The sequence below is a fragment of the Musca autumnalis genome, unplaced genomic scaffold (genome assembly GCF_047663935.1).
Source record: "Musca autumnalis isolate F117 unplaced genomic scaffold, ASM4766393v1 scaffold_4, whole genome shotgun sequence".
Lineage (NCBI taxonomy): Eukaryota > Metazoa > Arthropoda > Insecta > Diptera > Muscidae > Musca > Musca autumnalis.
In genome coordinates this window covers 19,924,664-19,952,297 of record NW_027411977.1, presented here as the reverse complement: position 1 = coordinate 19,952,297, position 27,634 = coordinate 19,924,664, and the positions used below count along the sequence as shown (strand labels likewise).

Genomic DNA, 27,634 nt, shown 5'->3' with positions numbered 1-27,634 from the left:
GAAGTGTTTTAGTCGGGGTCGCATAAAATGAACCATAACAAATAATTTTCGTGGAAGCTGCGTTGGTGGTAATATTAAAAAATGGGTAAAAATGTGTTGAAGTTTACAAGTTTTTTTGTGTTCTATCTTGATTTCTGGTTAAACCACGGAAAATTCGGACCTGAGCTCAAAGAAAGAATTGAAGTATACCCCATGGGCAACATGGTTCTAATGTATGACTTTTCGATATATACACTGCATCCCCCTAAAATCGATGCTGACATTTTGAAGTTTTGAAATCTAGGTTTTTTGAATTTTTCTTATAATTGGAGGGCGCAACCAGATAATTACCCAAACTATTTATTGGATTGTAGAACTCGTGATTTCACGTCGTTTGATGTATATCTCATGAGTGTGCTTCATGCAGCTCCCTAGTAATAGGAGTCCAAAGTCGAAATTTTGGTGCGTAAATTTTCTTTAAAAACCTATTTTTTGGCTTCAAAATGTACAACTTTGACTCAGGTACCCTTGAACCCCGCGTGATTTTAGTTTTTTTACGCGTCGAATCTAATGAACCCTTCCGCGTTCAAATCCATCCACTAAAACGGCGGATATAGATACCTTGAAAGTAGGAAATTCTGCAAAATTACATTTTGATGATTCCGCGCATTGAACCGCGATTTTCTTTGGCTATTTTTACATAAATGGAATCCTTTATACGCGATTATATTATTTTCCAAAACCGTGAGGCATAAATTACCGAGATTCTGGAGTAATATTCGCATTTCGTATAGAATAGAATTTGGTAGCACATCCGCGGTTCTTGACGAATTTGTTTAAAATTTGCTATAATGACGTATTTTTTATAGGCGGTCACTGAAATCGGATGCGCCTTATAATCTTATGTACATCGCGCAATTTTTACCCACATAAAGGTTTTTTTAACAGTAAGATGCAGCTGACAGCACACTTTGGCCGCTGAATGAAAAGTGGAAAAATCGCTAGATATTGATAGAGATGCACTCGCTGCATCTGAAAAGTGCATGCGCCTTAACTGATTTTAACGAATTCGCGAGTTATACGTTTTTTAACTTTTATGTTTTTTTCTTTGGTTGTAATTTCAATATTACTTTCTATTTCATAATTCTATTGTTTACCAAAGTAAGCAAATACACTTTCGGGTTTGTCATCGCATTTTCCGTGAAGAAATTTCAGCGAAGACCGTCAATCCTTGCATCGAAATTTAGAGAAATAGTAGAATAACTCCCAAAAATGTTTTTTCTATTTTTCGTATTAAACAAAAAAATATTTTTTTGAAATAATTGGTTTGTCTTTTTACGTACTGAACTTTACTGAACATTTTTTCTTCAGTAAAGTTTTGACAATTGTATAATTGAAATGTTGCTAAACATTACTGAAGAAACAATGTTCAGTAAAGTTCAGTACGTAAAAGGACAAACCTAATATTTGGAATATTAAGTTTTCGTCTTTTGTTGTTGCTGTAATATGACAGTTATAAACCGTATCGTTAAAATTGTGGTCTCATATTTTTCTACGCGTTGTCTAGAATCTGTACGTATTTTTAATTTATTTTTTTCGAGTTTTATTTGGACTCTAAATTAGAATAAATTTAATTTACTCCAAAATTTTTTCAGTATTTCTTGATTTTCCGCGAAAATAGAAATACATTAAGTAACTTTTTAGGCATCTACGGATAGATATTAAATGCTGTTAACGCTTTATATATACATTTTCTTATTACAGCAAAAATGGAATTTTTAAATATTTGTTCTTTATAAGGGAATAAAACCCCCGATAACTTTGGAGCGCAGCATCCAATTTTGTGAACGCGAACAGATTTGAAACCATGACTTTTTTCTTAATCTATGTTTCAAAAATTGCAGATGTGCTCGCAAAAAATTTTTTAACTTTTCTTCCAATGGAATTGCAAAAGAAATTTGAAATTTACCATATACACTTTCATACGGGCAAAATGTGCCTCATCGAAATAATGGATTTAGACCCCAAGTATGTTTGGACGAAATGTGTTTTAGACAATTTGGAGTCGATTGAGCAATGTCCGTCCGTCTGTCTGTCTGTCTGTCTGCCTGTCTGGCTGGCTGGAGCGCACGATAACTCTCGAACGGATGAACCGATTCGGTTCAAATTTTGGCTTTCGTAATATTTTGCCCAAACTTAGTTTAAGTTCGAAGATGAGCTATATCGGTCCACTCCTTCCGGTACCTCCCCCACAAAAGTTCGAAAATGTTCGGAAAATTTGTGCGCACGACAACTCTTGAAGGGAGTAACCGATTTAGTCCACACTTTGCCCATCGTGGAACGTGTACCAGACTTATATCAGGTTTTAATATGGACTCAATCGGTCCACTCCGTCAGGTACCTCCTACATAAAAATTTGGAAAAGTTCAGTTTAGGACCATCTCTCGAATCGCTTTGATTTTTGCTTTAGCAACTTGTATTCACTGCCCTTCATACGACGGTATAAGTTTCATCAGGGGCAAGTCCATACTTCCTGAGAAAATAGCCTGAAAGTTGCAAAAAAACCCTATGACACCGTGTGAGAAGGTTGGAGCGCAAAATAACTCTCGAACAGGTCTGTCGATTCGGTCCAAAGATTGGTCTTAGTAATATTTTGTCCAAACATAGTTTAAGTTCGAAGATAAGCCATATCGGTCCACTCCTTCAGGTACCTCCCCCACAAAAGTTCAAAAATGTTCGGAAAATTTGTTCATACGGTAACTCTTGAAGGGAGAGGCCGAATTGGTCCATACTTTACACATCCTAATATGTCTACCAGATATAGATCAGGTTCAAATATGGACTATATTTGTCCACTCCATCCGGTACCTCCCACTCAAAATTTCGGATACATGTTCACTTTAAGACCTGCTTTTGAATCACTTTAATTTTTGTTGAAGCAACTTGCATTGCTGCCTCAATTGCGATGGTAAAAGTTGTTTCAGGGGAAAGTTCATACTTCTTGAGCAAACATCCCTGAAGTTCTAAAAACCCCTATGGTACCATATGTAGTGGCTGGAGATCCATTCTTTTTAGTATCTCCTCCGCAAAACTTTTGATATTAAATCCTAATCAACATTTTTGTCAGTTCAAACGCCCAAAATTCTTAAAACTCCCTAAATACATGCGTTTTTTGGAAAAAAATTGTTTCAATATACACAGGCTGAGGGTATATCTCTGTCGGCAAAGCCGACTGATACTTTTTTACTTGTTTTAAGTGCATTTATAAATAAAACACTGTAACCATGACACAATTACCAGTGGCATCACACCACCTGTTCGAATATGAAGTGTTAAATCCTTTTATAAAAAAAAAAAAACAAGTAAAAAAGTATCAGTCGGCTTTGCCGACAGAGATATTCCATTCCCTCAGCCTGTGTGGATTGAAATACTTTTTTTCCAAAAAAAACTTATTTATTTAGGGGGGTTTTCAAAATTTTGGGCGTATGCACTGACTAAAGTATGGATAGGATTAAAGCTCAAAAATTTACGGGGATATCGATAGATTTTTTATCACACTAGCCTGCGAAAAAACATAATATCGCTGTAAACAGGGCCACTAGGAAAACCTTCGGTAATTGAGGCAGAGAATGCAGATTGCTTCAACAAAAATCAAAGTGATTTGAGAGCAGGTCTTAAAGTGAATTTATCCAAAATTTTGTCGGTCACTCCCTTCAAGAGTTATCGTGCGCACAATTTTTCCGAACATTTTTTAACTTTTGTGGAGGAGGTACCTGAAGGAGTGGACCGATATGGCTTATCTTCGAACTTAAACTAAGTTTGCACAAAATATTAAGAAGACCAAATTGTGCGCCGAATCAGCAGATCCGTTCGAGAGTTATCTTGCGCTCTAACCACTACACACGGTGTCATAGGGCTTTTTTGTACCTTTCAGGCTATTTTCTCAGGAAGTATAGACTTGCCCCTGATGAAACTTTTACCGTTATATGGGGGGCAGTGAATACAAGTTGCTACAACAAAAATCAAAGCGATTCGAGAGCAGCTCCTAAACTGAACTATTCCGAAAATTTGTGTGGGTGGTACCTGAAGGAGTGGACCGATTGAGTCCATATTGGAACATAATCTAAGTCTGGTAGAAATTTCACGATGTGCAAAGTATGGACCAACTCGGTTAATTTCTTCAAGAGTTATCGTGCGTACACATTTTCCGAACATTTCTTTTGTGGGGGAGGTACCGAAAGGAGTGGACCGACATAACCCATCTTCGAACTTAAACTAAGTTAGGACAAAATATTACGAAAGACAAATTTGGTAAACATACTTGGGGTCTAAAACCATTATTTCGATGAGGCACATTTTGCCCGTATGAAAGTGTTTATACCCTCGTAATCATAAATGCTGAGGGTATAATGAATTATGTTTAGGTAATGTTTCAAATAAGGGCAGTAGATTTGCTGCTCATAATAATAGATACACTTCAGTTATAGTCGAAAATAATTAATTTTTATTAATTTTGCATATGAAATATTGTTGAAAATAATACAATCAACTTTCTAACAAAATTTGGAACACAGGACCTCACTCCTTGACTTATCCCAAGAGGCATTCCGTACCTTACATTCATCGTTTTTGCCCATAAATAATTACCACAATGTTCGCATTTTGGAGAGAAATGATATTGTATGCAATAAAAAGCAACGAAAAAGAGAATCCAAATGCGAAAGGATGAAATATTTGAAAAACTTTTGGTGAAAAATTATGAGTCCTCTAAGGATTACATATCCTTTTTCCCAGGAAAGTAGCATAAACTGGACAGGAACCACTTTAAATGGATGCTTTATTAATTAACAATAATATCAAACTGGAAACAGGCCCAAAGAAAGCATATTTTCATTGTACGGATGAATGTGTATATGAGCCATTTTGTCCAACAAATAGGCGTATGGAAAATATTAACTTGCTCGTGCTATTGTATCAAAATTTTACCATGAATTATGAAAGAAAAAATTAATTATGGAAAAAGGCATAAACAGTGTGTAATTTGTAATTTATTGTGTTATATAAGGAATAACTTAAAGATTTCTTAACTAAAGTTTTTATTATTATAAGAATATTTACTTATAAATATGTAAATTATATTTAGGTTTGTTTTTCCTCAGCCTTGAAGGTATATTTGGCCATAGACTGCAAATGAAATAAAGATATAAAGAATGTGTCAGTCGAACAAAACAAATGTAAACAGCTTAAAATAATGGATCATTCATAAATATAAAAAAAAAAACTCTTGTCCGTAGCCTACCACAGTGCAAATTTCCTTTCACTCATATTTATGTATCTAAAGAGAAAAGTCTGACAATTAATCATAGAGCATTAACCAAATGACAATAATAACCTTTTAGTGGGAAATTATAAATATGAACAGGGATTCCGGTATTACGCAGCAACGGCATGACAAACAGAGGTGCATCTAAGCGAAAAGATCACTAAGAAATGCATTACTAATAGTCAGCAATAAATGATTACTTATTGTGTTCAGCCAAAAAGGCAAGGCATTGTCGGTAGAGATAAGGATCGCATTACAACGTACCTCACATGAAGATGATGACGACGATAATGAATTGAGTCTTAAGTGCAAAGATAAATGACATTAGGCGCTGTAGTTAACAGTGGACACACTTACAGTTAACAACAAAATTTATATTTTCACAAATATTATATATAAAATTAGTTACGACTTTTATACGCTTAGTCAACACTGTGACCGGCATTTTTTTACTCTGATATAAATAATACACAATGGAATTGAGGTTAAATATGGTGTATCTATAGCATAATCGGCCTAAAACCATTTCATTGTATTCCCATTACCTTTCTGGTATATTAGCATTACCATATGGATATGTCAGTCCAACCCAACATATTCTGCAATTTCAAGTTCAAATAAATAAATCTAAACAATGTTATCTTTTTCTGCGGCATGCTAGAGGTAGGTACATTCCCCAACTTAAATCGTCTTAGTCATTTTTATCTTTGCATATCTGTCACAATAGATATACATACGCCTTCAAGTTCAAATTAATCGCGGCAATCAAAATTGTTACAATTTTCTTATTGTTGTTGTTACAGCAAATAAATCGTATCACAAGCATTTTGTGTCATGAGTCAATTACTTGGATTTAATAGTCAGTCAAACAGCCCATTGTCATTATTAGAGGCATTTGTTAGTCTCAATAAAATTCACTGTGTTTTCTCTTTTTATGGAGATGGAAAGTTAAGAGATTAATTGTGAATGGTCCACTGATTTATTGTTCCAATTGTACAATAAAGGAACATTTTAGAGGTGAATAAAAATTTTGCCTTTTAAAAGTCTTGCTAAAAATCTGTAAAAAAAATCCGTATTTATTGCCCTTTGAAGGTCCTGCTAAAAATCTTTAAAAATCCGCATTTATTGCCTTTTAAAGGTCCTACTAAAACGCTAAAAAACCGCCGTTTATTGCCCTTTAAAGGTCCTGCTAAAACTCGTTAAAAACGCGTTTATTGTCCCTTTAAGGGCCTCCTAAAATCGTTACAAAATCAATGATTATTGTCCTATTTAGGACCTTCTAAAAATCTTTAAAAAATCAATGATTATTGTCCTATTTAGGACCTTCTAAAAATCTTTAAAAAATCCACGTTTATTGTGGTTTTTAAATCTTCCTAAAAATCTTTAAAAAATCCACGTTTATTGTCCTATTTAGGACCTCCTAAAAATCTTTAAAAAATCCACGTTTATTGTCCTATTTAGGACCTCCTAAAAATCTTTAAAAAATCCACTTTTATTGTCCCATTTAGGACCTCCTAAAATCATAAAAAAATCCACGTTTATTGTCCTATTTAGGACCTCCTAAAAATCTTTAAAAACTCCACGTTTATTGTCCTATTTAGGACCTCCTAAAAATCTTTAAAAAATCCACGTAAATTGTCCTATTTAGGACCTCCTAAAAATCTTTAAAAAATCCACGTTTATTGTTCTATTTAGGACCTCCTAAAAATCTTTAAAAAAATCCACGTTTATTGTCCTATTTAGGACCTCCTAAAAATCTTTAAAAACTCCACGTTTATTGTCCTATTTAGGACCTCCTAAAAATCTTTAAAAAAATCCACGTTTATTGTCCTATTTAGGACCTCCTAAAAATCTTTAAAAACTCCACGTTTATTGTCCTATTTAGGACCTCCTAAAAATCTTTAAAAAATCCACGTAAATTGTCCTATTTAGGACCTCCTAAAAATCTTTAAAAAATCCACGTTTATTGTTCTATTTAGGACCTCCTAAAAATCTTTAAAAAACTCCACGTTTATTGTCCTATTTAGGACCTCCTAAAAATCTTTAAAAACTCCACGTTTATTGTCCTATTTAGGACCTCCTAAAAATCTTTAAAAAATCCACGTAAATTGTCCTATTTAGGACCTCCTAAAAATCTTTAAAAAATCCACGTTTATTGTTCTATTTAGGACCTCCTAAAAATCTTTAAAAAAATCCACGTTTATTGTCCTATTTAGGACCTCCTAAAAATCTTTAAAAACTCCACGTTTATTGTCCTATTTAGGACCTCCTAAAAATCTTTAAAAAATCCACGTTTATTGTTCTATTTAGGACCTCCTAAAAATCTTTAAAAAAATCCACGTTTATTGTCCTATTTAGGACCTCCTAAAAATCTTTAAAAAATCCACGTTTATTGTTCTATTTAGGACCTCCTAAAAATCTTTAAAAAAATCCACGTTTATTGTCCTATTTAGGACCTCCTAAAAATCTTTAAAAACAATCCACTTTAATTGTCCCATTTAGGACCTCCTAAAATCTTTAAAAAATTCACGTTTATTGTCCTATTTAGGACCTCCTAAAAGTCTTTAAAAACTCCACGTTTATTGTCCTATTTAGGACCTTCTAAAAACCTTTAAAAAATTCACGTTTATTGTCCCATTTAGGACCTCCTAAAAATATTTGAAGAAATCCACTTTTATTGTCCCATTAAGGACCTCCTAAAAATCTTTAAAAAATCCACGTTTCTTGTCCCATTTAGGGCCTCCTAAAAATCTTTAAAAAATCCAATTTTAATGTCCCATTTAGGACCTCCTAAAAATCCTTAAAAAATCCACGTTTATTGTCCTAGTTAGGACCTCTTAAAAATCTTTAAAAAATCCACGATTATTGTCCCATTTAGGACCTCCTAAAAATCTTTAAAAAATCCTCGTTTATTGTCCTATTTAGGACCTTCTAAAAACCTTTAAAAAAGCCACGTTTATTGTCCTATTTAGGACCTCATAAGCATCTTTAAAAAAATCCACGTTTATTGTCCTATTTAGGACCTTCTAAAAACCTTCAAAAATCCACGCTTATTGTCCTATTTAGGACCTCATAAGCATCTTTAAAAAATCCACGTTTATTGTCCTAAAAATCTTTAAAAAATCCACGTTTATTGTCCTAAAAATCTTTAAAAAATCCACGTTTATTGTCCTAAAAGTCTTTAAAAAATCCACGTTTATTGTCCTAAAAATCTTTAAAAAATCCACGTTTATTGTCCTAAAAATCTTTAAAAAATCCACGTTTATTGTCCTAAAAATCTTTAAAAAATCCACGTTTATTGTCCTAAAAATCTTTAAAAAATCCACGTTTATTGTCCTAAAAATCTTTAAAAAATCCACGTTTATTGTCCTAAAAATCTTTAAAAAATCCACGTTTATTGTCCTAAAAATCTTTAAAAAATCCACGTTTATTGTCCTAAAAATCTTTAAAAAATCCACGTTTATTGTCCTAAAAATCTTTAAAAAATCCACGTTTATTGTCCTAAAAATCTTTAAAAAATCCACGTTTATTGTCCTAAAAATCTTTAAAAAATCCACGTTTATTGTCCTAAAAATCTTTAAAAAATCCACGTTTATTGTCCTAAAAATCTTTAAAAAATCCACGTTTATTGTCTTAAAAATCTTTAAAAAATCCACGTTTATTGTCTTAAAAATCTTTAAAAAATCCACGTTTATTGTCCTAAAAATCTTTAAAAAATCCACGTTTATTGTCCTAAAAATCTTTAAAAAATCCACGTTTATTGTCTTAAAAATCTTTAAAAAATCCACGTTTATTGTCCTAAAAATCTTTAAAAAATCCACGTTTATTGTCCTAAAAATCTTTAAAAAATCCACGTTTATAGTCCTAAAAATCTTTAAAAAATCCACGTTTATTGTCCTAAAAATCTTTAAAAAATCCACGTTTATTGTCCTAAAAATCTTTGAAAAATCCACGTTTATTGTCCTAAAAATCTTTAAAAAATCCACGTTTATTGTCCTAAAAATCTTTAAAAAATCCACGTTTATTGTCCTAAAAATCTTTAAAAAATCCACGTTTATTGTCCTAAAAATCTTTAAAAAATCCACGTTTATTGTCCTAAAAATCTTTAAAAAATCCACGTTTATTGTCCTAAAAATCTTTAAAAAATCCACGTTTATTGTCCTAAAAATCTTTAAAAAATCCACGTTTATTGTCCTAAAAATCTTTAAAAAATCTACGTTTATTGTCATAGAAATCTTTAAAAAATCCACGTTTATTGTCCTAAAATCTTTAAAAAATCCACGTTTATTGTCCTAAAAATCTTTGAAAAATCCACGTTTATTGTCCTAAAAATCTTTAAAAAATCCACGTTTATTGTCCTAAAAATCTTTAAAAAATCCACGTTTATTGTCCTAAAAATCTTTAAAAAATCCACGTTTATTGTCCTAAAAATCTTTAAAAAATCCACGTTTATTGTCCTAAAAATCTTTAAAAAATCCACGTTTATTGTCCTAAAAATCTTTAAAAAATCCACGTTTATTGTCCTAAAAATCTTTAAAAAATCCACGTTTATTGTCCTAAAAATCTTTAAAAAATCCACGTTTATTGTGCTATTCAGAACCTCCTAAGAATGTTTAAAAATCCGCGTTTATTGTCCTTTTTAGGACCTCCCAAAAATCTTTAAAAAATCCACGTTTATTGTCCTATTTAGGACCTCCTAAAAATCTTTAAAAATCCAAATTTATTGTGCTATTTAGGACTTCCTAAAATCTTTAAAAAATCCAGGTTTATTGTCCTATTTGGGACCTCCTAAAAATCTTTAAAAACTCCACGTTTATTGTCCTATTTAGGAACTCTTAAAAATCTTAAAAAAAATCCACGTTTATTGTCTTATTTAGGAACTCCTAAAAATCCTAAAAAAGTCCACGTTTATTGTCCTATTTAGGACTTCCAAAAATCTTTAAAAATCCACGTTTATTGTCCTATTTACGACCTTCTAAGAATGCTTAAAAAATCCACGTGCTATTTAGGATCTCCTACAAATTCTTAAAAAATCCACTTTTATTGTCCTATTTAGGATCTAAATTTCTTTAAAAAATCCACATATTGTCCTATTTAGGGCTTCCTAAAAATCTTTAATAAATCCACGTTTGTTGTCCTATTTACGACCTCCTAAAAATCTTTAAAAAATCCACGATTATTGTCCTATTTAGGACCTCCTAAACATCTTTAAAAAATCCACATTTATTGTGCTATTTAGGACCTCCTACAAATTCTTAAAAAATACACTTTTATTGACCTATTTAGGATATCCTAAACATCTTTAAAAAATCCAAGATTATTGTCCTATTTAGTACCTCCTAAAAATCTTTAAAATATCCACGTTTATTGTGCTATTTAGGACCTCCTAAAAATCCTTTAAAGTCCAAGTTTATTGTGGCTTTTAAATCTTCCTAAAATACTTTAAAAAATCCACGTTTTTGTCCTATTTAGGACCTGCTACCGATCTTTAACAAATCTTTATTGTAGCTTTAAGAGATTTAAAAAAGAAATTGTAAAAAAGCCACATATATTTTTATATTATTTATTTTAAATATTTTAAGCATTTATTTGTGTTTGTTTAAGCAATTGTTTTGTTCCAATTTCTTTAATATATAAATATTTATTTATAGATTTCAATCATTTCCTAGTTCCCAAATAGTAAATTTAAATTGATTTATTATTCGTTGCCTAAATCATTGAGCCAAATATTTTTGCACAAAATTAATTCATAACAAACAAATAACACCTCATCATCAACATGATTGACTACCATGAGCAGCAGCAGCCGTAACCCATCGCACACGCCTCACCAGAGCACCACAACAAATGTTTAGCCAAAAAATATTTCAATAAAAAAAGTACGCAATAATCGCTACTTATGGTAAAGAGAATATTAAGTTATATTTTGATTTGTTATTGTTAATTCCTTAATTGTTTAACAATGAGTTTTTGCAAACAAAAAATAGTTTACACATGATTTGAATATCCATTCATATTTTTTGCAACACGATTTAAGTATTCCGTTAAACAAATGTTTGTTTTTTTGTTCGTCAACAAATCTGACAGCAAGTTGTTCTGTTTTTTACAAAAAGTAAACAAAATAATAATAAAAAAATAAATAAAGGAGGGGAAAATATATAGAAATTTCCCAAGAAATTTGGCATTTCCATTATCACTTAGCAAGTGTGAAAAACTATATTTTTATTGACTTTAAAGGAGAGTCATAAAATGATGAACTGTAAATTATTTGTGGCATTTAGATTCTCGGCCATAAAATTAATTGAATTGCATTAAATTTTGTGTAATGCTTTGTGGTCCATCACATTTCTTATGTTAGGCAATTTAAATGGGTCTCTTAGGACCCATAAAGTTTCGATATTAATGCGCCTGTCAACCACACCGTGTGGACAGTCATTATTAATTAAGAGCGAATGGAGATTTGTTTTAAAGTGAATGAATTTAAATGTAAACAGACAGAACTAAACCAATTTATTATTATTTTTAATATTACTATTTAAGATGAATGTTGGATATAATAGGGTGGGACCATGGGTGGATTCTTTTAAAACATTATTAGGACCTACTAAAAGTAGCAATAAACGTGGATTATTTTAAAGATTTTTAAGAGCCACTAAAAGCCACAATAAACGCACGTTTTTCAAAGATTTTTAGGACGATTTAGATGATCCTAAAGAGGAAAATAAATGTGGTATTTAAAGAGATTTTTAGGAAATCCTAAGGATGACAACGAACGTGGATTTTTTAAAAGAAGAGGTCTTATATGAGACAATAAACTTGGATTTTTAATGATTTTAGGTGGACTTAAATAGGACAAAAAACGTAAATTTTTTAAAGATTTTCAGGGGGTCTTAAATGGGACAATAAACATGAATTTTCAAAGATTTAAAGGTGGACCTAAACGGGACAATAAAAGTGGATTTTTAAAGGATTTTAGGAACCTTAAAAAGGACAATACACGTGGATTTTTAAAGGTTTTAGGTCGACCTAAAAGGCACAATAAACGTGGATTTTTAAAAGATTTTTAGATGGACCTAAAAGGGACAATAAACGCGGATTTTTTAAGGATTGTTAGAAGGACTTAAAAGGGACAATAAACGCGGATTTTTAAAGGATTGTTAGGTGGACTTAAAAGGGACAATAAACTTGGATTTTAAAAGATTTTAAGTGGACTTAAAAGGGACAATAAACGTCGATTTTTAAAAGGTTTTTAGCGGCCTTAATAAGGACAGAAAACGTAGATTTTTATAAAGATTTTAGGTCGAACTTAAAGGGACAATAAACGTGGATTTTTAAAAGATTTTTAGGTGGACATAAAAGTGACAATAAACGGGGATTTTTAAAAGATTTTTGGGTCAATCTAAAAATAAACGTGGATTTTTTTAAAAGATTCTTGGGTCCACCTAAAAGGGACAATAAACGTGAATTTTTAAAAGATTTTTAGGTTGAATTAAAAAGGACAATAAACGTGGATTTTTAAAAGATTTTTAGATGGACCTAAGACGACAATAAACTTGAATTTTTAAAAAATTTGTAGGTGGGCCTAAATGGGACAATAAACGTGGATTTTTAAAAGATTTTTAGGTGGACTTAAAAGGAACAATAAACGTGGTGGACTTAAAAGGGACAATAAACGTGGATTTTTAACAGATTATTAAGTGGACTTAAATAGGGAAATAAACGTGAATTTTTAACAGATTTTTAGGTGGACTTAAATAGGGCAATAAACGTGGATTTTTAAAGGGTTTTAGGTGGACTTAAATAGGGCAATAAACTTGGATTTTTAAAAGATTTTGAACGAGGATTGAGATTAGATTAAGATAAGATTTTTAGGTGGACATTAAAGGGATAATAAACGTGGATTTTTGGATAAAAAAAAATTTAGGTGGACTTAAATAGGACGTGTTTTTTAAGGTTTCAAGGGGGTCTTTAAAAGGACAATAAACGTGGATTTTTAAAAGATCTTTAGGTGGACTTAAATAGTAGTTATTTTTCCCTTTTTTCCTCTCCCATCGGACGCTTCCCCAGGTGGTGGATAGGGGAATGCTCATCAGATATGGCGGGTACCGCAGAAATAAAATATGCGGGGCGAACCAAAAGAAAAAATGGAAAACGGCTGCATCTGACCAAAGGATTGGCGGCAGCAAACAGCGTCTGAACTCCAGGAGGAGCGGCTGAATATGGAGACGGAATACTCTAAACCCTTCAGAAGGCCCCGGCAAACCACTGAAGTATATAAGTCCTAGAAAATCATACAATTACAATGACCACACAAAATAACCTACGGCCCTCAGTCTCCGGCAATCAGAGGGTGCTAAGAATCCCCGGAGGTAAAACCAAAACCAAACTTAAGATAGGAACCTGGAATGTGAGAAGCCTTTATGAGCTTGGGAAACTAGACAACACCATAAGCGAAATGGAAAGACTACAAATTGACATCCTGGGTATCAGTGAAACGTGGTGGACGGAGGATGCGGAATTTGTTTCCCAGAACGCAAAAATTTACCCTTCCGGAAACAGAGAAGGAATTCACAGAAAGGGTGTCGCTATAATAGTAAAAAGCAACATAGCGGCCTGTGTTGCTGGATATGTTCCAATTTCTGATAGGGCGATGATGGTAAAAATATCAGCAAAACCTATAAACATGAACATAATTCAAGTATATGCGCCAACATGCGATAGCGATAACGACGAATTGGAACAGTTTTATTGCGACGTTGAAAATTTATTAAAGATGACAAAACCACACGACATTACCATAATCCAAGGAGATTTTAATGCTAAAGTTGGGCATGAAGAAACAACAGGAATCACAGGAAAATTTGGCCTAGGACATCGGAATGAAAGAGGAGAACGACTGATACAATTTTGTCAAGAACACCGTTTTAAGAAAGACAATAACAGAAATATTGTTAGAAACCAAATCGACTACATTTTAATAAATAAGCGATATTCCTCCTGCATAAATAAATGCTCTACGTACCCAGGAGCAGATGTTCCCTCGGACCATAATCTTCTGTTGTGCAAACTACAGATAAAGCTAACTACCATCCGAAAGAAAACGCCAAAGCGAAGAATTAATATTCAAAAATTAAATGATCCCTCCACTAAACAATCCATGAAAGATCACCTTAATGCAGAACTATGCAATATTGATGGAGAAGATGTCGAAAATCTATGGAACAATGTAAAAAACTCCGTGAATATCATAACCAACAATATCCTTGGAACCACAACAGCTAAAAGAGAAGACACATGGATGACGGACGAGATACGCGCACTCCGCATAGAAAGGAGGCAATATAAGAACTCAAATTATGAAAAATATTGGGAAATTAACCAAGAAATAAAAGTTGCAATTCGGGCGGCAAAAAATGAGCAATTAAATAAACAGTGCCAGGAAATTGAAAGACTCCAAATCCTACATGACGACTTCAATCTCCACAAAAAGTTAAAAGAGGCATCTGGAATATATTCAAAAAGATCATCTGCATTTATTTTCGACGAGAATAATACAGCCATATACGAAACTTCAGAGAAGAAGAAACACTGGGAAAAATATATTAGAAGTCTTTTCACAGATACCACAAGAACAGAAATGCATAACACAGATAGAGGAACCAATTTTAGAGGAAGACGCATTACAGGAAGCGAATTAGATGTGGCCATAAATTCAATGAAAAACAACAAAGCTACCGGGCCGGATGAAGTCCCATCTGAATTATTTAAATTACTAGATGGAAGAAATAAACAACTATTGTTGAAATTATTCAACCAAATTTATGAAACAGGACAATACTTTTATTTTTTATTTTATTATGATTCCCAAGAAAAATAATGCGAAGACGTGCGGATATTATAGATTAATAACTCTTATGAGTCATGCCCTTAAAATATTCTTAAAGATAATACATAGGCGCATATACCCAATATGCGAAGCACACATGGGAAAATCGCAATTTGGCTTCAAGGAAGGCATGGGAACTCGAGAGGCCCTACTTAGCTTGAATGTACTTATACAAAATTGCCGCGATGTACAAAAGGATGTATATATATGTTTTGTCGACTACGAGAAGGCATTCGATACGGTCAACCATGACAAATTGATGGAAATTTTGATTTCAATTGTGTTAGAGGATAGCGATATAAAATGCATCAAAAACCTATACTGGCAACAGACAGCAAACATTCAAGTAGATGGTGAACTTACAGGAAATGTTCCAATCTCGAAAGGTGTAAGGCAGGGTTGCGTACTTCCCCCTTCTGTTTAATTTATACTCCCAAAAATATTTGAGGATTCAATATATGCGAAAAACATCGGAATAAGAATAAACAACACAATTATAAACAATATACGTTATGCCGACGACACCACCCTAATTGCAAGCAGCCTCGCAGGACTACAAAAACTAATAGATGCTCTTGAACATGCCAGTACGTCATATGCCTTAAAAATTAATATAAAAAAGACAAAGTTCATGATTATAAGTAGAAGGGGCATCGAATCCAACACTCCTTTAAGCATCAATGGTACTCAAATAGAAAGAGTCTCAACATTCAAATATCTCGGACTTCAAATTAATGAAAACTGGGATCCATCAAAAGAAATAAAATGTCGAATTGAAATGGCAAGAAACTCTTTTCATAAATTTAGAAAAATATTAACGAGCCATGACATAACTCTGGAAACAAAAAACGATTTGTAAAATGCTACATATGGTCAGTACTATTATACTCGGCAGAAACATGGACACTAAAAGCAGCAGGCGAGAGAAGACTGCACTCGTTTGAGATTTGGATATACCGACGGATCTTAAAGATATCCTGGACAAATCACATCTCAAATAATGAAGTACTGAGGCGAATTAATACCGAAAATCAAATTATCAGAACTATAAAAACGAGAAAAACTGCTTATTTGGGACACATTATGCGAAATATTATAAGAACCAAAATTGAAGGTCGCAGACCAAGAGGAAGACGAGAAATAACATGGATGAAAAACATTCAGGAATGGACAGGACACCAAGATGAAATAAGCCTTTTAAGCGCCGCAAGAAACAGAGAACTAGCTATAATTGAATGAAATGTTTTAACTTTATAATATGTAATTAAATAACTCTGTAATAATTAACATTGTATGATCGCTAATATCCGAATACGGATTTGCAAATAAAGAAGAAGAAATAGGACAGCAAACGTGTATTTTTTAAAGGCTTCAAGGGGGTCTTTAACAGGACAATAAGTGTGGATTTTTAAAAGATTTTTAGGAGGACTTAAATAGGACAACAAACGTGTATATTTTAAAGATTTCAAAGGGGTCTTTAAAAGGACAATAAGCGTGTATTTAAAAAAAATTGTGGGTCTATAATGGGACAATAAGCGTCGATTTTTAAAAGATTGTTAAGGGGGCTTAAAGAGGGTAAAAAATCTGGAGTTGTTAAAAATTTTAGGGTGACTTAAAAAAGACAATAAACGTGGGTTTTTAAAAGCTTTTTAGGGGTCTTTAGAAAGACAATAAACGTGGATTTTTAAAAGCTTTTTAGGGCTCTTTAGAAAGACAATAAACGTGGATTTTTAAAAGATTTTTAAGAGGTCTGTAATGGAGGATTTTTAAGAGATTTTTAAGAGGTTTGTAATGGAAGATTTTTAAAAGAATTTTAGGAGGTCTTAAAACGTGGAGTTTTGAAGATTTTTAGGTGGTCTTAAAAATGACAATAAATGTGGATTTTTAAAAGATTTTAGGAGTTAATTTTTTAAAGATTTTAGGGGGACTTAAGTAGGACCGCAAATGTGTATTTTTTAAAGATTTTAAGGGGGTCTTGAAAGGGACAATAAACGGGGATTTTTAAAAGATTTTTAGGAGATCTATAATGGGACAATAAGCGCGCATTTTTAGGGGTCTAAATAGGATAATATACCTGAATTGTTAAAAATTATGTTTCGACCACCCTAAGGCACATTACTCAAATAAATAGAAACTGGTGTGATAATACGTAAGAAGCTAAATGAACATGATCTGTTGCAGCAATAAGCGGCAAGTACAAATACAAAACTTGATTTAAGTTAATTTAATATCAACAGAAGAAACTTTCAAAAATAATACAAATAACACAAAGATTTGAGATCAAATGTTTGAATGTGGTAACCGGTTTTAGTGTTTTCAAAATAAAGGATAAAAAACGACTAAAATTTTATTTCAAAATTCCAAATCTATACTTAAACAAACTGTCAAAGTTAAAGTTGTTATGGTACTTTAGTTTAGAACCGATTAAAAATGTAACATCACATCGTCATTTACAGCTGTTATTTACAAAAAAGCAACATTGCAATAGAGTCAATAAACTCTTTCCGATTTTGCCTTACAATTCAATAACAAAAATCGCCTTGAACTCTATTGACGGCTAGAACGGCGTTCGTTAAACTTTACATGGGGCTTTTTTATCATAACTAAAAAACTGCCAACAATTTTAACTAGCCAAAATAATGCGGGACAGACGGACGACGGACAGAACATGCTTTAGACTTGGCTAATATGTAACTTGTTTTGTGTCTATTTTATTGTGGTCTGTTTGTGCGAATAATTCACGCTGATAGCAAGTGAATGAACGCATGTCCAGGCCTAAGTAAACATGAATTATAATTAGGATTTTTTAAATAACGATTTAGAATGGTTTGCCATTTATCAAAAAATAACTCAAAATTAATTTTAAAAATGTGGAAAATTGTTTTTTGTTGGTAAAAAAGGTTAATGCTTTTTGCGTTCCATAAATAATTTTCTCACCATTTGAAAATATTTTGAATATATGCAAATTACGCAGTTTGAGTTGGAAAAAATATGGCTCTGCTAAAAAATAAGGCAGGAAAATTATTTATTTACAAATATTTGGAAAAGCTTTTTCAAACAAAGAATAAAATAATATAACATTTAAATGTGTAACACTTTTATAAACTCCACTAATAGACGTGGAATTTTTGTAAGTGGTTATAAAAGGGTCAATACAAGTGTGTTTCTTAAAGGGCAATAAACAGGGATTTTTGTAGGTGTTTTAGGGACATCTTAAAAGGACAATAAACATAAAGTTTTCTCTATTTTTTTATGAGAATTTTAAAGGGACAATGACAATGAATTATTAAAGATTTTTGTAATTTTTTTTAAAAATTTTTAATATGATTTTAAGATAATTTCTTAACGGTCATTAGGAGGATGTTAATGGAACCATAAACGTGGATTTTGTAAATATTTTTAGAAGGGCCCTAAAGGGACAATTAACTAGATTTATTTTAAGATTTATAGAAGGGCCATAAAGGGGCAATGAACCTGAATTTTGAAAGATATTTAGGAGGGCCTTAAAGGGGCAGTAAACGTGGTTTTTTAAAAAAATTGTTAGAGGGTCTTAAAAAGGACAATAACAAGTAAAAAAGTGTCAGTCGGCTTTGCCGACAGAGATATACCCTCAGCCAATGTGAAGTGAAACTTTCATCTACGGACAGATCGAATGTATTTAGGGTCTCTTCAGAATTTTGTGGCCTGGCCCTCTTTGAACATTTGAACTTGCCGACAAAATTGTGTATTCGAAATCAACTGCACTAAGACACAAATGTTGAACTTTTGTGGAGGAGGTACACTTAGGGAGGACCGACATGGGCCATTTTAGGAGTTAAACTAAATTTTGACAAAATATAAGGAGAACAAAAGTTTGGACCTAATTGGTTGTCCCATTCAAGTGATATCGTCCTAGCATTTTAGGAATTTTTTTTAAATATTGGGAAGAATTTCCGGAATTTGTGGACCGGTATTACCCCATGAAACTAAGTTTGGATAAAATGTTGGACCAAATCGGTTGAACAGTTCGAGAGTTATCGTGGCCGCCACATATGGTGACATAGGGTTTTTTACACCTTTCGGGCTGTTTTCCCAAGAAATATGGACTTGCGCCTAAAAAAACTTTTACCGTCGTAATGGAGGCAGCGTATGCAAATCGCTTCAACAAAAATCAAAGTGATTCGAGAGCAGGTCTTAAAGTAAACTTATCCGAAATTTTGTGTGGGAGGTACCAGAAGGAGTAGACAAATATAGTCCACATTCGAACCTGATCTATATCTGGTAGATATATTAGGATGTGCAGAGTATGGATTACATCGGTCACTCCCTTCAAGAATTATCGTGCTCACAATTTTTCCGAACATTTTTGAAATTTTGTGAGGGAGGTACCTGAAGCAGTGGACCTATATGGCTTATCTTCGAACTTAAACTATGTTTGGACAAAATATTACTAAGGAAAAAATTTTGGACCGAATCGGCAGATCCGTTCGAGAGTTATCATGCGCTCCAACCACCTCAGACGGTGTCATAGGGGGTTTTTGCAACGTTCAGTCTATTTTTTCAGGAAGTATGGACTTGCCCCTGATGAAACTTTTACCGTCGTGTAGGGGGTGGTGAATACAAGTTGCAAAAAAAAAATCAAAGCAATTCGAGAGCAGGTCCTAAACTGAACTTATCCGAAATTTTGTGTGGAAAGTACCAGAAGGAGTCGACCGATTGAGTCCATATTGGAACAACATCTAAGTCTGGTAGACATTACACGATTTGCAAAGTATTGACCAAATCGGTTACTCCCTTCAAGAGTTATCGTACGTAGAAGTTTTCCGAACATTTTCGAACTTTTGTGGGGGAGGTACCGGAAGGAGTGGACCGATATAACCCATCTTCGAACTTAAACTAAGTTTGGACAAAATATTACAAAAGCCAAATTTTGGACCGAATCGGTTGATCCGTTCGAGAGTTATCGTGCGCTCCCGCCAGCCAGACAGACAGACGGACGGACATTGCTCAATCGACTCCAAATTGTCTGAAACACATTTCGTCGAAACATACTTGGGGTCTAAAACCATTATTTCGATGAGGCACATTTTGCCCGTATGAAAGTGTATATGGTAATATTCAAAAATGTTTTACAATATGCTGAGGGTATAAAAACGGATTTGTAAAATATTTTTAGGGGTATTAAAAAGGACAATAAAGTGGATTTTTTAAAGATTTTCAGGTGGTCCTAAAGAGGACAGTAAACGAAGATTTTTAGTAGAACCTTAATGTGACAATAAACGTGGATTTTCAAAGTTTTTTGGTAGACCTTAATTGGATCATAAACGTGGATGTTTTAAAGATTTTTGGGTGGACCTCAAGTGGACAATAAACGTGGATTTTTAACAGGTTTTTAGATGGACCTAAAAGGGACAGTAATCGTGAATAGGGGTAATAAAAGTTGATTTTTTAACGATTTTTAGAGGGTCTTAAAAAGGTCAGCAAACTTGAGTTTTTTAAAGATTTTTAGGAGGTCCGCATAGGCCACTAAGCGTGGATTGTTAAAACAATTTTAGGAGGTCCGAAATGGAGCAATAAACGTGGATTTTTAAAAAATTTTATGGGGTCTTAAAAAGGACAAAAATTGGATTTTTTAAAAATGTTCAGGTGGCTCTAAGAAAGACAATAAACGAGGATTTTTAATGATTTTCAAGTGGTCCTAAAGAGGGCAATAAACGCGGATTTTAGTAGGACCTTAAGAGGACAATAAACGTAGATTTTTAAAAGATTTTTAGGAGAACCTAAAAGGGACAATAAACGTGGATTTTTAAAAGATTTTTAGTAGGACCTTAAGAGGACAATAAACGTAGATTTTTAGGTGGACCTAAAAGAGACAAAAAACGTGGATTTTGAAAAGATTTTTAGGTGGACCTAAAAGAGACAACAAACGTGGATTTTGAAACGATTTTTAGAGGGTCTTAAAAATGACATTGAGCGTGGATTTTTAAAAGATTTTGTAGGTGGACCTAAAAGGGACAAACAACCTGGATTTTTAAAAGATTTTTAGGTGGATCTAAAAAGGGACAATAAACGTGGATTTATAAAAGATTTTGTAGGTGGACGTAAAAGGGACATGAAACGTGAATCGATTTTTAGGAGGGCTTTAAAGGGACATTAAACGCGAATTTTTAAAGATTTTTTAGGAGGACCTTACAAGGATAATAAACCTGAATTTTTAAATATTTTTAGGAGGGCCTTAAAGGGACAATAAAAGTGATTTTTTTAAATATTTTGAAAGGATATTAAATAGGCAATTTATGTGATTTTTTTAAATCCTTAATGGTTGTTAGAAGTATATTAAGGGGAAAATGAACATTCAGTTTTTTACGGCTTTTGGGTGAATCTACAAGGGACAATAAACGTGAATTTTTAAAATATTGTTATACCCTCAGACTTTAGGCTAATGAAATACTGGTTTTAGTCCCCAAGTATGTATGTTTGAACGAAATACGAAAATACGTTTGAGGCAATTTGGTGCCGATTTACATAGCCCCGTCCCCGATAATTCTTGAACGGATCACACGAGTTGATTCAAACTTTGCGCATCGTAATATTATATTACAAACTATGATCAAGTTCGTACCTAGACCACATTAATCCACTTTTTCGGGCACCTCCATACAAAAATTAAATAGTGTTTGCTTAAACGTTTTGGTCTTCCGGACATAGGTCAGGTTCGAATATGAATACTATGGCCCATTTCTTCGGGTATCTCCAACAAACATTGATTGTAGTCATTTCTCGACTCGTTTTTTGCAGCAGTTTGTCCTTGAAGTTTCTATTACGAGGTAAAAGTGTTGATCCAAAGCTCTAAATAATCTTGCAGGTATCATATGCGATATGTACCTACCATAAAAAATGTTAAAACATTTAGCTAAAGAGTTTAAAGCCACCTTTCGGATTGGTTTTAAGTTTTTTTGCGGCAGCTTGTCTTTGCAGATGTTTATGTACTATGACAGTACGCTTTTTTCATGGGCAAGTCCATATTTCCTGATTTCCTAAAGTCTCTTTGTCGGCACCAACAAAAATGACTCTTGAAACTTTGTACATCGTAAAATTTCTTCAAAACTTACATAAAGTTTTAAGAAGGTGAATCAACACCTTCGGGTACTTCCCTCACAAAAGTTCAAATTGTTCGCTCAATTTTCATCAAAGGTCCAAGTCCACGTTCCTAACATAATGGTCCTAAAGATCTAGAAAATGAATGGCTCCACTTCTTCAGGTACTTCCTCGGCAAAAGTTGATATTTTGTGCTTTAATCGATAATTTTTAAATTTTTTATAGCGGGTACTCGTTGTGGTTAAAACTGAAACATACTATTTTTTGCTGAGGGAAAACATTAGTTCCTGTGATATGTATGTGCCCCGAAATGTCCCAATATTTAGGATCACTACACATACACATATGGAAGTAAAATAGCTTCTGAACGGATTGAAGTAGGTGGATAAAATTATGCAAAAATGTATTTTAGCTCAGTGGAAATTTTAAGGTTGAAAATGTGCAATATACGGGTCGGAGCACCGTCAACATCGTCTCTTTTATTAGAAGATCAAGTTCGAAGATGGATTAGATTGGTCCATTCCTTTTTTCACAAATTATCACTTGTACATAGTATGGCTATACAATTTATTTCCCTCTTCTCTACAACGGGCACCATAAAAATCGTGAAAATCGTTAAACACGCCATTTTTTCTTGATGTGCGGAATCAAATGAAGTCATTGGGTTCCAATCCAGTTCTGTACGACTGATGACCCATCAATTTAACATTTTGTCCAGTCAAAAAGACGCTGGTTTGAATCGATATGTGAAAACTCGCATTGTCATGGTGTATAATAATTCGTCTTCTCTTGTTCGTTTTTCAAATTTCTCAGGAGACTTCAGGCGAAAAAATTAAACGTCCTACGTTGCTCAAGCCGCCACATGGTCAGTTTTGAGGAAGAAACAGGCGACCATTTGGTTCGAAGTGCTTCTTCCTTAAACGACTTCCGTTGAATTTGGCTCACCTTCGAAGACCCCAATGGTCGATTGGTGTTTTGTTTCGGGTTCATGCTCATAGATCCATGATTCGTCACCTGTGACGTTCTTATAAACGTCGTTTGAAGCACCGCGATCGTATTTATTCACAATTTATTTGCACCAATCGACAAGACCCTTTGTTTGAGCGATTCTGCTGGAATCTTATGAGAAAACCCCATTTTTTACGTCCATCAATCATGCAATATCATATGTTAATTGGTGGAAGAAATACCCAAGGATCTCTCTCTACCTCGTGGTATATAACATGACGATCTTATATTATGCATTCGACCGTCCTTTTTTGGCGATTGTTGTCCACGATTGTATTCATTAAACCAGTTTCTCATAGTTCTATAGGATGGTCCTTTGTCGACATACAAATATTTAATTTGATCGATGCAATCTTGCCGTGATTACTCACGTAGAAAGTTGTGAAAATTATCGGATGGAAATGTTCAGAAGTAATTTCCATTTTTTTGCAAAGTGTTTTTTTTTAATTCACTGTACATAACACATGGTCGTATGTCAAACTGTTCTAAGTAACTTAAAGATAAAAACCGTAAAACTTTCCAAAAAAAAAATCGAACGGCGCCTGGACAGATAGTTATCGTGCAGACCTCATATCGTTTATGATATGTATCTGCAAAATTAAAGATATGATTGGGATAGTTGGCCTTTCGCACGCATAACGATATGTATGTATAATGTGTTAACAAACATTGAATAAAAGTTATCTAGAACATTTCTTCAACATTTGACCCAGTTGTTTTTGACAGTTTTTTTTCTTTCTCCCAAAAATAGTTAATTTATATATTTTAAGATAAGATACTGTTTAACATAAAATCAAATAGTGCAGGAGAGAATAGATATATTTAAATGTGCGTGCCAAAAAATAGTTTCGTTTTATTTGGAACACGCCTGAGATAACAATTTTGCCTAATTCCAAAGGTTTACACTTGGCGACAGTTTTTAATTACTTACTAAGGTAAGTCCATAAGACGAACTTACAATTGATCTAAATGTCCTATGGACGCAAACAAAAATTTGGAAGGTGACAACAGTTATGTGTCCCATGGTCCCTCTAAAACATTATTTTAAAATCTACGTTTATGTCTCCCATGTTGCATCAAAAATATTCCTAAAAAAGTTCACGTCAGTGTCTCCCAAGGTCTATACCCCATGGCCCATTAAAAAATATTCTTTAAAAAATCCAGGTTTATATCTCCCATGGCCCCTTGAAAATATTCTTATAAACTCTACATTTAGATCTCCCATGGTCCCATAAAAAAATATTCTTTAAAAAAATCCAGGTTTACAGCTTGAAAGGCCCCTCAAAATATTTCTTTAAAAAAACAAGGTTAATATCCCCCCATGGCCCTTTAAAAAAATATCTTTAAAAAATTCACGTTTATTTCCTCCCATTGCCCCTCTTACATATTCTTTAAAAATCCACATTAATATCTGTCATGGTCCCTCCTAAATATTCTTTAAAAAATATACGTTTATATCCGCCTTGACCCCTTCTAAAATCCACATTTATATCTGCTATGGACACACTTAAATATTCTTTAAAAAATTCACATTAATATCTGTCATGGCCTCTCTTAAATACTCTCTAAAAATCCATTAAAAAATGTTTTTTAAAAAATCTAAGTTTAGACTTCACATGGCCCCTTGAAAATATTCTTATAAACTCAACGTTAAGATCTCCCATGGTCCCTTAAAAATATTCTTTAAAAAATTCAGGTTCATAGTTGAAAGGCCCATCAAAATATTTCTTATAAAAATCCACGTTAATATCCTCCCATGGCCCTTTAAAAATGGCCATGGCCCCTCCTAAATATTCTTTAAAAATCCACATTAATATTTGACCTCTTAAATATTCACTAAAAAATCCACATTAATATCTGTCATGCCCCTCCTAAATATTCTTTAAAAAATCTAAGTTCATATCCGCCTTGACCCCTTCTAAAATTCACAATTATATCTGCTATGGACCCTCTTAAATATTATTTAAAAAATCAAATTAATATCTGGCATGGCCTCTCTTAAATATTCTCTAAAAATTTATTTCTGCCATGACCCGTATTAAATATTCTTTAAAAAATCAACGTTTATATTAGCCATGGCCCCTCTAAAATATTCTTTAAAAAATCCACGTTTATATTTGCCATGGCCCCTCTTAAATATTCTTTAAAAAATCCACGTTTATATTTGCCATGGCCCCTCTTAAATATTCTTTAAAAAATCCACGTTTATATTTGCCATGGCCCCTCTTAAATATTCTTTAAAAAATCCACGTTTATATTTGCCAAAAAATCCACGTTTATATTTGCCATGGGTCCTATTAAATATTCTTTAAAAAATCCACGTTTATATTTGCCATGGGTCCTATTAAATATTCTTTAAAAAATCCACGTTTATATTTGCCATGGCCCCTCTTAAATATTCTTTAAAAAATCCACGTTTATATTTGCCATGGCCCCTCTTAAATATTCTTTAAAAAATCCACGTTTATATTTGCCAAAAAATCCACGTTTATATTTGCCATGGGTCCTATTAAATATTCTTTAAAAAATCCACGTTTATATTTGCCATGGGTCCTATTAAATATTCTTTAAAAAATCCACGTTTATATTTGCCATGGGTCCTATTAAATATTCTTTAAAAAATCCACGTTTATATTTGCCATGGGTCCTATTAAATATTCTTTAAAAAATCCACGTTTATATTTGCCATGGCCCCTCTTAAATATTCTTTAAAAAATCCACGTTTATATTTGCCATGGCCCCTCTTAAATATTCTTTAAAAAATCCACGTTTATATTTGCCATGGCCCCTCTTAAATATTCTTTAAAAAATCCACGTTTATATTTGCCATGGTCCCTCTTAAATATTCTTTAAAAAATCCACGTTTATATTTGCCATGGCCCCTCTTAAATATTCTTTAAAAAATCCACGTTTATATCTACCATGGCCCCTTTAAAATATTCTTTAAAAAATCCACGTTTATATCTGCTATGGCCCCTCTTAAATATTCATTAAAAAATCCACGTTTATATTTGCCATGGTCCCTCTTAAATATTCTTTAAAAAATCCACGTTTATATTTGTCATGGCCCCTCTTAAATATTCTTTAAAAAATCCACGTTTATATCTACCATGGCCCCTTTAAAATATTCTTTAAAAAATCCACGTTTATATCTGCCATGGCCCCTCTTAAATATTCTTTAAAAAATCCACGTTTATATCAGTCATGGGTCCTACTAAATATTCTTTAAAAATCCATCTTTATGTCTGTCATGGCCTCTCTTAAATATTCTTTAAAAATCCACTTTTATATCGGCTGCTCTTAAATATTCTTTAAGAAGCTTAATTTTTAAAACAATTCCCAAACATATGGCGTTTTAATTTGTCGCATTGCATTTTCAAAACAATCACTTACCGCAACATGAACGTGTACTTGCTATGTTTGGTGGCTTTTTTACGCGCCAAAATAATCAAAGCCAAGAAATTGCCAATGACACCCAAAACAATGACCGCGGCACTCCAAAAGAGGCGGCGCTTATTTTGATACAATTGCAGCTGTGATGGCGGTACAATACTCTGAGATTCGGTGGGTTCTATATATTTTGCAGTTGTAGCATTATCCTGCTCAACGACGGGATTATCGGCAGGATTAAAGCAATTGCAAAGTTGTAAAAGCACCACCAAACAGAGAGAATTTAACAAACACTTTCGCAGCATTTTCGTTTTGTTTCGCTTTTTTGAATCCACAAACAAAATTCGAAATTAAAAAATATTTAATTTTTGCTTTTTTTTTGTTTTATTTTTTCTTGTTACTATTTTCAAAAAATATTTAAACAAAAACTAGTTTGATTTTAATTTTATTCACTTCATTTCACCGAACAAGTGCAATTTCTTCGAATATTTTAACGCATATTTTTTTCGTCGTTTTGTTTTGAAAGTTATTTGAAGAATTTTCTGTAACGTCTGTAAAACACAAATTAATCGGTTGTTTTTAATTTTGCGAAAAAATACCGGCCGACTCTCACTTGCGGTGTTGTGTGCGTTGTTTTCGTCGTGTTTGAGAAGTCAGGCGAGAAAAATTGCTTGCCATCCAATCGTTTACGAGACTTTTGAAAAACTGTGCGATTCCAGTGCGTTGCCTACCATAGACTTTAATAATTTGCAGCAGCCGCAGCGCTGAGCAGCCACCAAACACAAACTTTGCAAAATAGTCTTTACTGTGGGGGATCTGCTTCAGTTAACTTCACTGCCTCGTTTCCCCCAAGCAGAGCAATGTCACTTCGTTGGGTGGTGATGTGCGACGAGTGAGTGTTGAATATTTATGTTTGTTTACTGTTTACGAAGTGCTTTCGTGTTTTCAAACGATGATGATATTAACCAACA

At 33.1% G+C, this 27,634-nt stretch overlaps 1 protein-coding gene across 1 annotated transcript in view; it reads right to left on the bottom strand.

Moving 5' to 3' along the window:
* The window catches only part of LOC141404204 (uncharacterized), a 64,291-nt gene extending 36,879 nt beyond the window's left edge, over window positions 1-27,412 (bottom strand). Inside the window, exon 1 of the mRNA XM_073987569.1 lies at window positions 26,667-27,412. Coding sequence (XP_073843670.1) covers window positions 26,667-26,968 — 302 coding nt within the window. The 5' untranslated portion in view covers window positions 26,969-27,412. The remainder of the gene's footprint in view (window positions 1-26,666) is intronic.
* Between the last annotated feature and the right edge of the window lie 222 nt (window positions 27,413-27,634).